At 41.3% G+C, this 12,586-nt stretch overlaps 1 protein-coding gene across 1 annotated transcript in view; it reads left to right on the forward strand.

Moving 5' to 3' along the window:
- UNC5D (unc-5 netrin receptor D) overlaps positions 1-12,586 on the forward strand; it is a 359,887-nt gene that overhangs the window by 20,614 nt on the left and 326,687 nt on the right. The window contains exon 4 of the mRNA XM_075910658.1: positions 5,250-5,333. Coding sequence (XP_075766773.1) covers positions 5,250-5,333 — 84 coding nt within the window. The remainder of the gene's footprint in view (positions 1-5,249; positions 5,334-12,586) is intronic.

The raw sequence follows: 12,586 nt of genomic DNA on the forward strand, positions 1-12,586 counted from the left end.
CGGAGAACAGAGCCGGGAGCTGTCCCCTCCCTCGGTGCTGATCGCCTCCCCTCCAGCCCAGGCGGCCCGGGGCTTAGTTCTGTCTCCTGGGTTGCACCCCCAAGGACACCCCTTTTTTGTGTCTTGCGTGAGAGCGCCCCCCTTTCCTCTCGCTGCCTGGACTGGGGAGCGCCCCTTTGGCTCTCGCTCTGCCCCTCCAAGGGATGGGCTGAAAGAAAGACCCAGGAGGGATGATCGGGAAAAAAAACAAGCATGTTCTGCTGCAAGACACCGTGTCCCGGAGTTCCTGGGGCGCGGGGGGGGGGGGGGGGGGGGGGGGGGATTGCAGTGGAAATTGTGCTCTCATCACCTTAATGAGACCAGAGGTGATTTACCACCAGGCTGCTTGGTTTATAGGCAGATGGCACCCCCCGCCTGTGAAAGTAGGCGAGAAAGATGTAGGAGGAGCCTGCACGGGACTCCGGGGTGTGAAAATGTACCGTTGGACAAAACCCCTAAGCCTCTGGTGCCATGGATTTACTCCAGAACCCTGTGTAGCAAATGAGAAGCCGATGAGCCGCCCAACCCCACGGGTGTCTGAGACACATTTGGTTTGGGTACACGCTGGCACTGACTCTCGTCCGGCTAATATACCCCCTGTATTTTGGAAAATCTGCCGAGCAACTAGCCAAAGAATGTTAGATGCGCGGCATCTGCATATCTTGCCACCGTGGCTGGTTCAGGGTGTGGGTGTGTGTGGATGGGGGGAAGGGGGTGTTGTCATGCTGAATAGTTCCTGATGAAATCTCTTGAGACTGCCTGTTATGCAGGAATCAGGATGTCTGTGTCGGTCTACATCCCCGTGTCCTAGGCTCATCCTTTCAGTTTCTTTCCCGGGGACTTGATTGTGGTGGTCTTTCTAAAATAAGTCATTGGCAGGGAGCTGCTCACAACTTGGTATGGTTCCTCTGGCCAGCCTGGTCTGCGATTCCACAGGAAATCCAACTGGTTTGTTTGGCATAAAGCTATGGTCTATAAAAGGGACAGTGGGAAGATTTTGGTGTAATGGAGTGAAGGGACATCTTTAGGAGCCATAGGGCAAAAGTTCCTTTGAACTTGTTTTCAGGATTGAATATGACAGGGCAGCTTAACTTTTTCAACCACTATGGGACCACAAATACAGTCATTTATGTGATTCCGTGGGGGTGTGGTAGTCTGTATTTACATCTGAAGTATTAGAAAGCATGAGGAGGAGAGAGAGAGAGAGAGAGAGAGAGAGAGAGAGAGAGAACTGAGAACCTTCTCCTGCCCAGTTTGAACAATGGGAGCTTTTGCGATTGTCTTTTATAACAACAGGATCAGGCCCCGTACATGCATCTAACAATTCACACCACAGGTCATGTGCAGCAGGTTAACTCACTTTTCTGCTCCTCTCCATTGTTAGAAACAAGCTTCATCTACTTAATTAAAATGTACCATACAGGATGTTTAGGTACCAGGCTGATGTGGAATTGTTTTTAGACATTATTATGAGAGAATTCACGGTTTTTTTAGAATAATTTCAGTTTCTGTAATCTCTCTCTCTCTCTCTCCCCCTTTTTGATGTTTCATAGTGTTTACTTGTAGCTTTAGCTGGAGCAGTTAACCCCAGTTACTGACCCATTGAGCTATAAGATTACTGTTTATGAAGTTATCTTAAAGCTACCTCGAAGAGAAATTGCATTCCCGAGTTTCGCTCTGAGCTGGGTGTAAAAGCAAAAAGGAATGATTGCAGATAATCTTTCCATTGCATTTTAAGTTGGTTAGAATGAATATGTGTGCTTAGCTGCAGGCTTTTATTTTACCATAAACATTGTACAGAGAGATAGCAGTAATTTGAAAAAAAAAAAGAAAAACAACCAAACAAGGGACATAGAAAGTTGCTAATATTTCCCTTGCAATTAACTCATTGATGCATAGAAAACTGCAGCTTTGTGTCCATCCCCATATCGGATATAAAGATGCCTGCGAAATATAAACATTAAACATCCGTCTCTGACTGTCTTGTTTTTAAAGCCTATGGCTATGCACTGGGTGTTATTGCTAGATCTAAGTACATTTTGTTCTAAGTAAGAATCATTAAGTGTTTTCCATCTTCTTCAAATGGTGCCTATGCTTTACAGTACTGTATGACAGCCACTGCATATTGCTGCTGATTTTATGAAGATAAAGAGCCTTCCTAACCCATGTAATGGAATGAGGGTCGGTCTGTGGCCAACAAGGTATTGGAACAATATCTCCTTTCAGTCAAAAACTTCTGATACTATATGTGTGAACCTGAGGACAACAGTAGTCTAGATAATTGCAAAGGCAAAGACATTGATCAAGATTCTATGGAGCAGTGGGACAAAAGAATACAATTATTGGAGATATCCTTCTTAGAGTGAGAGAGCCAGAAGTAATGCTGGAAAAAGGAACAAATGCAGAATTCCAAGTGTATTAATTTTGTCGTTAAGTTAGAGGACTGATAGTCAAGAGGTCTGTGTTTTAATCCTATCTATGCTGCTGATTTGCTGACACCTGGTGTAGATCAATTTTACCTGAGTGCTACAGTTTTGCTCATCCGCTTGCTAGAGGTATCAGCGTTTCTTAGTGAGCTCTCAGTCTTCTACAGCATTTCATTTGAGGGTTATGGCAGTCTTGCTGTAGCTAGTTACTATGTGGAGTTAGTTGAGTGGGTGTTTAAGAAACCTGTTTGATTCTGCATTGGAAAGGAATAAATTGTTTGTATGTTGTTTTGGGGAGAATTTCACTGAGGTTCATTTCTTTGTACCTGGTACCCTGCTGAGAATGAAGCGTCTTGGTTATTAAAAATACATTTAACAATTTACAACTTGAAAGTGGGGGGAAATATCCTGACCTGCCAAGTGCTAATTGAATCCACATACTGATTTGTTTGATCTTTTGAAAGCCTGTATGTGGTGAATGTGTGGTCTAGAGGCACATGAGGTATTCTGATCTTGTGATGATGGGGGATATAGAGAAGGCAAGGAAAATATTTATGGACCATTTGTATGATTTGGTTCTGAATGTCATTTAAAGTGTCCTTGCCCGAGCATTCTGCTTATGGACTTGAGGTTGAAAAGAAGATCATATGCTCTATCCATCTGGTTGGTATTCCAGTGTGTAATACCTTTCAAGACTGTGTGTCTATCATCACTCTTCATTCAATTGCACACACAAATTACCTTCTGAGCAGAGACATTGCTCCTGAGCAAACACCTGCAGTTTCTGTTCATGTCATTAAGTTTACTTAGTAATTATCTGCCCTTGCTATATCCTTCAGAATGAGGCATACTTGGTACACTCATAGTAACATATTAGCTCCATTTTACAGATCGGGTAACTAAGGTTCAGCGAGATCAAGTGACTTGCCTCGGGCCACAGAGGGCTTCTGCTATCAAAGCTGAGCTTAGAATGCAGAGGTTCCTGGTCCCAGTCATGTATTTGGACCACTTGACCATTTTCCTTCATCTTTTTCTTTCATGAATTCAAATCTAGATTTTTCTAAAAATTCTTGCAAATTCACTCCTGAGATCTTCTCAAATCTTTATCGCCCTCTTGGATAACTTGCCCAATTTATTGTCCTCCTTGGTAAAATGTTGCTACAAACTGTGCATGAAATTTTAGTGGGGTGGTGTGATTGCGCCTGTCGACTGTCAGAATTGCTTCCGTCATGAATGGGCTCTAATTCTTCACATCAAAGGGCAGCAGTCACTGCAACGCATAGAAGCAGCCCATTGTCGTTGTTTTTAAACAGCACAGTTGTTGCATAAGAAAGTACTTCACTGCTTTGCAAAGAAAAAAGTGTACACTACCCTTAACTCAATGCAGGTCATCTTCCTTCCTCTTTAGCCACTCATGAAATCAAGGTGTTACATGTAATATTGTCACGGTGCGTAGATCTGCAAACATATGTCATCATTTACATGCTTGCTTATTTACTGCTTGTAGATATGTCCCATTCATGTAATTAGAGCTAGCATAATGCTTCCTTTGTGCTGAGATATTATGTTTAGTCTCCTTTTTAAATGCACGTACTACTCAGTGAATAATTTCTTCATGTGTGCTGGTGGGAATCTAACTTCTGTCCTTTCATAGGTAAAGATTAGCCCTACAGAGGTGAAATGAGCTCACATACTATAAAAAACAAGTGTCCTCTTTGATACTATAATTGAATTAAAGATCGAGGTGGACTTTCACTAATACAGAATTATAATTGCTACTATAATATTTCCATAGTGATTTATAGAAGGCGAATGCAATAATATGCATCATATACTACGATGGAAAATTACTTATGGTACAAGGGACCCGTGGGGCAACTTGATGTATCTTTGCTGTATTTTTAGTCCTGCTTTCTGAGGAAATGTGGAGTCTGAGACTGAGAGCAGGAATTTAACACCAGAGGCTGCTGTTTCTGTTGTTTTGGATGTTGCTGCTGTTGTAAAGGAGCAGATGGTCGGATTCATTTATAGAAAATAGAAACTTGTTTCATTTTCCATTTCTACTTTGAAAGAACTTGTGCCGCATTGTATCATTTGGCCTACCCATCTAGCATGAATATTTGCAAGGATGCTGTTTTTATAGTCTGTTACAGATCATTAGAAGACAATAAACAACATTGTAATGCATGTTGCAAGTAGATTATGAAAATCGCTCACAATACAAGCAAGTCTAAATGTATTATTTCACCTTTTGTAACTTACTCATCTAACTTTAATTGACGTGTTTGTCCTCCTTCTCGATGACAGCCAATTATCCAGTAATGTTGGTGATGTAGGAGAACAGGAATTGCCATAGCCAATCAGGCAAAAGATTCGTAAGAACAACCAGACTGGGTCAGACCAAAGGTCCATCTAGCCCAGTGTCCTGTCTGCCCACAGTGGCCAATACGAGATGCCCCAAGGGGAGTGAACAGAACAGGGAATCAAGCGTTCCCTGTCACGCATTCCCAGCTTCTGACGAAGTGGCTACAGACACTATTCCTGCCCACCCTGGCTAATAGCCATTGATGGAATGATCCACCCTCTAATTTAGAGTCCTCTCTAATAGTACCAGTTTCTTGGGTGAAACCCAGAAGTGGTTTGCTGTGGAAAAATATACTCGTGTGTGAATCTTCTTCCAAATTCTTTCAAAAAAACAAGTAAACAGATATGTCCCAATTCTCTGCAAAAATTTTTACCTATAATTGCTCTGAGTGTCTCATTATCCATATATTCTCCTCACAGCTGCCTTTAAGAGTCCATCAGCTGCTTCTACGGTCTCTTCCACTGCTGACAGCCTGGAGTGGATTGTTCTAGAAGACTGTTTTAGTAAGCAAAAGAAGGCAATATATAGAAATGCTATGATTATAAAAGCAAAATGTTCCTTAGTCATTTATGAATTATTGTGAGTCTTGTCTTTAGAGAAGAAGGCTTATCTAGTGGTTAGGGCACTGCCCCCAGGAACTGTGAGTATAGATTAGCTCTGCCACAGACTCCCTCTGTGACCCTAAGCATGTTACTTAATCTACGCGCCTGCCTCTCAGCCCCATCTGTACAATGGGAATAATAAGGCTTCCCTTTGTCTGCCTTGTCCATTTGCATTGCTAGCTATTTGAGACAGGGCCTGTCTTACTACCTGTTCATGAAATATCTACAGTAATGATGCCCTGTCTTTCTTGAGGGTGTCTACACTGTGGCACTAGGTCGAAATAAGGTACGCAATTTGAGCTAAGTAAATTGTGTACCTTATTTCGCGCTTACTTCGAGATGCACAATTTTAAAACTTGGAGCAGTCTACCCAGAGGCAGAATAGTGTGCCCATTATTTTGATTACATTTTGAAATAACGGGCACACTGTCAAGATGTGGAAAATACTATTTCAGGATGCCAGAAGTACCCCGCAATAGCCGCAGTGTAGACATACCCACAGTGTGTTTAGGAATGAGTGTGAGGTGACTAATTTGCTGACTACTACTGTGTGTTTTGGAATCAGTTAGCTTAACAATAAGGAAAATGATTTTACAATGCACGCATGAGAATTGGGTGTTGAAGGGCAATTGACTTTCAATGAGAGTTTGGAAGCTGGCTTTCCTGTCTGTGCCTTTGAAAGCCTTCCCCAAAAAGGTATTATCTGCAGGCAATAGAATAACTAGCTGGAGTTGGAAGACTTTCAGCAATGGTCATGGGACACAGAATGCTCTACCGCCTGCTCACCATTTTGCACCCTGCCAAGTTTAGGAGTAACCAGAAATAGTTACCAACTCACGCCTGGCTAGCTTGTACGAATGCAATGGAAGCTCAATTCAGTCCGCAGGGGGCAAATGTTCATGTCACACAAACCAGCCACCATTGCTGGAAAAAATCATTTAGCAGAAGCCTCATTAAACAGACCCATCAAGAGCCAGGCTTGAAAAGTCATCCGAACAGTGGAAACGTGCACTACTGCTACCTGCGCTCCATCCTTTCTGCATACAAAGGGGCTGAGTCTAGATTGGCATGATTTTCCGGAAATGCTTTTAACGGAAAACTTTTCCGTTAAAAGCATTTTTGGAACAGAGCGTCTAGATTGGCACGGACGCTTTTCCGCAAAAGCACTTTTTGTGGAAAAGCATCCGTGCCAATCTAGATGCGCTTTTCCGCAAAAACGCCCCGATCGCCATTTTCGCAATCAGGGCTTTTTTGTGGAAAACAAATCTGAGCTGTCTATACTGGCTCTTTTGCACAAAAGGGACTTTTGCCCGAATGGGAGCAGCATAGTATTTCCGCAAGAAGCACTGATTTCTTACAGTAGGAAGTCAATGCTTTTGCAGAAATTCAAGCGGACAGTGTAGACAGCTGGCAAGTTTTTCCAGAAAAGTGGCTGATTTTCTGGAAAAACTGGCCAGTCTAGACACAGCCAGGGGTTTCTTTCTGGTTCCTTTCACAAATATACAGTTCCCCTAACACCTACTTCTAGAGAGAAAGCAAGACATACGATAAGGATGTCAAAGCTAGGAAATCTTCCCAGGCAACAACGAGGGAGACAGTGGGTTGGAATTTAGAGGGACCTGGTCTATTCCCAGCTTCCACTTACTTTCTGTATGACCTTGGCTCTTTGTGCCTATTTTCCCACATTTCCTTTGTCAACTTGTACACAATAAGATCTTATGGTCAATGTACAGTTTCTAGCAAAAAGGGACTGAGCTCAGTTAAACCCTTAGGTCATGTCTTCTCTAAGCGGAAGATTGATGTTGCCTTGATCAGTCTTCTGGGGTTCGATGTAGTGAGTCTAGTTAAGACCTGCTAAATTGAACTCAGATGATACCCCCATTGGCGGCCAGTACTCCTCCTCCTGCAAAGGCAAAGGGAAGCTGAGGGGAGTGTTTGCTCCCATTGGCTTCCCACTGTGGGGATGGAAGGGAAACTTGAATCAAGGTTCATTGACTCCAGCTATGTAATTAACATAGCTGGAATTGCGTATCTTGATTCAACTTTCCCCTTTAGTGTAGACCTGGCCTCAATGCTACAGTAACTCCTTAGTAGCTGGACTGAATTCAAAAAGTTTCCATTTAAATTAATAATGGGAGAAAAAAGTGTTGTTTAGGGTTTTTTAAAGAACACAGCCAGTTTTTTTAATGCTGCTTATTTTCTCTCAAGTTTAGAATGACCGTCTTTTTATTGCTGCAGAATCACAAGAGAACTGTGTTGGGTCATTGCAAACAAATGAAAAATCAAAGCGTTCGTTATTTCTTTAAACATGCTGTAAGATCTAAAGCTTTGCTGAAAAAAATGTTTTTCTATGAATCTTCCTTAGTGAGCTTTTGTTTTTCTTCCAATCTAACATGTTTTGTTATCAATTTGTGGGTTTTTTTTCCAGGGTATTATCATAACAAGAGATTAAAGTCTTTTAAATTGCGCTTGACAAGAACTTCCGCAATAGACCACAATCTGCCCGTTCTCAAATGCTTATCATCCTGCATATCCTACGGCTCTTTACAATCCATAAAATCAGTCAGAGCAAAACTCCTATTGAACTGGGTAAAATGTAGAAAAGAAGCCAAGTTTTAGGAATGGAAAATGCCTTCCGCCACACTCAAGTAAGAGTTCAAGGTTTAAGAGAGGCGAGGAGTCCTGTGGCACCTTATAGACTAACTGAAGTGTAGGAGCATAAGCTTTCGTGGGCAAAGACCCACTTCGTCAGATGCAAGGTTTAAGAGGTATCACAAATTGGAGTCCAGTGGGCATCAGAATGTTGAATCTAGACTACAGACTGCCATGTAAGGCATCCAGTGGGGAGTGAGGGGGAGAGAGAGAGAATAAATATGAAAGTGAATATTAATAGGTGTTTGCTGAGAGGTGCCCTTGGTATGGAAAAAATATTTATGTAATGTCAGAACTGAGCATCTACACTTTGCATGCATGCAAGTGCTCTAGTCTGCAATGACAAATATGGACAAGCAATGCCTATGCACAAGACATGATATGGGCAGAGAATGTAACCTCTACGTCAGCGCTTTTTAAGACCGAGTAACACCAAACAATATTTTTTTTTATGAGGAATACCAAGGATTTTTTGGTGAGTGCAAAAAAAAAAAAATAAAAAAAAGGTGGAGGGAGGAAGTTATTGAGCCCCCCCAAAAAAAGTGGCCATTTTGAACTTTGTTGTTCTCTGCGGCACACCTCTGACTGCCTCCGTAACACAATTTAAGCGTCACTGCTCTAGGTTTTATACTGTGTTTAGAATAAGGCTGCCACATTCCATCTTTTCTCTCTGATTTGGGAGGGGGGTACATGGAAAGACCAGTATTCACTAGGTCTGAAAGAATACCCAGCTAGTAAATGCATAGTTGGCCATTGTCTCAGAGATGTGCAGACATCAATCATCTCATTTGATTTTGTAAAAGTCATCACCTCAAGCGGCATGTGCATTTTTTTTGTTCTTGGCTCAGCAGACCAATGTAACGCTGCTTGTAGCCAATGTAGAAATGGCTGGCTGTGCCCTTTCAGTTCGGCAAAATAGACTTCATCTTGGTAATTTAAGATAAGGGAAGGTTAGCTTCCAAAAATCCGTCTCCTGATGGCTGTTCATTAGAATTATTGAGGAGGAAAGGAATGACAAACACTAGAATCCACAAACGCTAGAATCTGAAGTCAATATGAAGTTTCACAGTCTTCTCTTAATTCCAAGTGACCTGGAATAGTGCCACACTGCGAGGCACCGATAACAGTTATCTGATTTAAGGAAGCAGCGTCAAACGTGCAATTAACTGAAATGTAAATTCACTGTTCTAATTGGCTGTGTTTTCTCTGTGTGTGGGGGGTGGGGAGCCTGGGGGATTGGGTTCTTGCATTCTCCATTGCATCTCCTCCACCTGAAGTGTGGGTGAATCCGTGTAAAGAGTTGAAGATGGGATTTTCAGAAGAGTGACAAAGTAAATTAGGGCTGGGAACTATAATGGAGCCTAAGGGAATTAGATGCCTAACTCCCGCTGAATTTTTCAATTTGAAAATCTCACGCCGAGTGAATATTTTATTTGAATGTTGCCTTTCCGTTTGGAGAATGGCCAGGCAGAATGAGATCTTTTTTATATATATGTTTCAGTTGGTTCATGTTTTGTGAGTGTGGGTCGGGAAGAGAGAGAAAAATCTGAACTTAATTGCCTATTTGTGAGTGATTGTCAGTCCTATTCTATTACCTAGTCGGATAAGTGTAACTTTTTATCTAGTAAAAGGGCTTTTGTGAAACTACATTTTTTTTTTTGTGAGCATTTGTGTTAGTAAAAGTCAGAGAGTAAATGTAAAATAGGCATACACGGCTAAAGTGAGAATTGTTTTTACCTATGAGCTACTACTTCTAGAATCTTTTCTTCAGTAGATTAGCTGTAGTAATAAATTGTATTCTTGAAATGAATTTGCTCTCCTTAATTGAATTCAACCTTTTATATAAAATCCCATCTAATCTACACAATCACACAAGCGTACATGGCTTTTATGGTGACGAATGCCTCGCGATTTCTTGGTAATAGGCCAAAACCAAGACTGCTGTAAATCTGAGGATAGACATTACCCTTCGAAATATTATGTATGAAATTCCTAATTCGGGAGATTTTTATTGCTAGTATATAATGTCAGAAATAAGTGTGTGTGTGTGTGTGTGTGTGTGTGTGTGTGTGTGTGTGTGTGTGTGTTTGAGAGAGAGAGAGACTCTAGTTTCTGTTCATTTTTTGCATAAATGTATACAATGTAAATGGTTTATTTAGAGTTCAACTTTAATTCTACATAGCATTTAGCAACACTGCTTGTCAGTGTGCTGTACTGGAATTGACTAATGAATGCAGTGGACAGTCAGAAGACGCTAGGTGGTGCATCAATTTAATACATGCCTTGCCTTTTTAGGCACTAAGTTCTAACAGAAAGCTTCCAGATAATGCTCCCGATACCACCGTGCATATGATGTCGTTCTGAGAGTTGAGTACATTTTTAGAGAGATGTTCAAATACCCTTCTTATTCAGGAACTGAATTATTTTAGCCTGTGTTTGACATAGTATTTAAGTTTGGGTAGGTCCCATACAGCGTGCACAAAAGATGTTTTGTTTTGTTTTGGTCTTTTTGAAGAGATGGTTTATGTAGTTGTCATAAATTGGATTTATTTGGGAAAACTGGTCTTCGTACTATAATCTCCTGTGTATTATGTTGTCAGAAAGTAGTGGAATACTGAGAGTCCCAAAGGGCCAGATCTGCAGCTGGCATAAATCAACACAACTGCATTTAACAAGGATCAAGTTCTATGTTGACTGAACCCTGAGTAATACTGGAAGGGGCTGGGCATAAAACCGCTCTGTTTTGCAAGACACTTTGAGGATCAAGTCCCTGCACTGTCTCTTTCAGGCCTGGGACTTGATCTGGTGCCTTCCATACCCTAAGTGAGTGCCTAATCTGCTAGATGACTGCCTATTCTGCAGCCTACTCTAGAATGGGTTTCTTTCTCTAGATGGGTTTCTCATTTTGCAACAGGCACAAACATTTTCATCCAAAAAAATTCCAACTAGCTCTGCTGTTGGAGACAGAGAAACTGATGACCTCTTCTCCTCCTAAAGCAGTGGTCCTCCTCCTTCCCAGATTACTGTATCCCTTTCGGGAATCCGATTTGTGTTGCACACCTCAAGTTTTGCCTCACCCCAGAACTACTTGTATACAAAATCAGACCTAAAATATAGAAGTTTCACTGCACTCGATTGCTGAATAATTCCTTACTTTCGCCTTTCTCCCATATAATTATGAAATGAATTGATTGGAATGTAAATATAATAATTTTGTTTGCATTTCGGAGTGATAGCTTGAGCTTGTTTTTTAATTGTGAGCTTTGACATTCTGGGAGGCAGTGAAGCACCAGCACCAATTAAGTTTTTCTCCATATGGATGCTATTCCTGTAGCCTGTTGTATAACTAGGCAAATATAGTATGCAGATGAGTTTATGTACCGCCTGCAGGACCTCTCTGCATTCCCAGGGTTATGCCTACCCCACAGCAGTAACCACTATCCTAAAGTGAGGCTGACCACTCATATCGACCCTATATTACGGGAAGAGACGGTATGTGTTTAAACACACACATTCTTCTATAATATTTTTTTCTTGTTTCTTCTTTTGCAGCCTTTCTTAAATTAGAGGCAAAATTTAGGTGAACTTATGAGCTGTAGTATTTCTATTTTCAAGATTAAAAAAAAATTATTTACCCCAGTTGCCATTTGGGAGCAGTATGTGGTATGCCTGAGAATCCCCCTGAAAACATGCCAGAAGTGCACGATTTTGACATAGCAAAAGAGAAATGCCCACAGTTCACACTTCACCATAGAATCTAGGATTTACTCAATGTCAAATGAGCTACCCAAATAAAAAAAATGAATTGAAAGAATTTAATCTGTCAGCATCCATGAATCTAAAAGTATTATCGCTCCATTAGTACTAATAGATTTTTCCAAAGATAACTTTGCTACTTATCTTGCCTCTTCCTATAAAGACTGTTACAGATCTAATTTATGCTACAATTTAAATATTCTTGCTATATTTTGATTGAATCTGGGACTTGTTAATGGGCTACCTTGACTTTTGTTAAGATCGATAACTTTGCTTTAATTGTCTAAATGCTAGTTCCATTCTTTGGTTCTATAACACTTCATTATGGTTGTGGAGAGCTTTATTTTTTGAGCTGTAGGGAAATGTGACCTTTTAACAGCTCAGGCTAATTACCAGAGTTTCACATCCTACAAATTATGTGCCAGCCAATTCCTGCCTCTCCTTTTTCCAGGAGATGTGATGGGATTGAAAGAGAAGGAATAGAACAAAACTGATAGTCTGCATGGGTATGTCTACACTACCACCCTAGTTCGAACTAGGGTGGTTAATGTAGGCAACCGGAGTTGCAAATGAAGCCCGGGATTTGAATTTGAAGCCCGGGATTGAATGAAGCCCGTGGAACGAGGTGTACCGGTAGTTCGGAATAGGAAGCCTAATCCGAACTACCTAGTTCGTGCCGCGTGTAGCCGCGGGCACGGAGTCCGAACTAGCCGACATTTAAAAATGGCGGTGCCAGGCAATATGCA

The sequence above is a fragment of the Pelodiscus sinensis genome, chromosome 28, assembly GCF_049634645.1.
Source record: "Pelodiscus sinensis isolate JC-2024 chromosome 28, ASM4963464v1, whole genome shotgun sequence".
Lineage (NCBI taxonomy): Eukaryota > Metazoa > Chordata > Testudines > Trionychidae > Pelodiscus > Pelodiscus sinensis.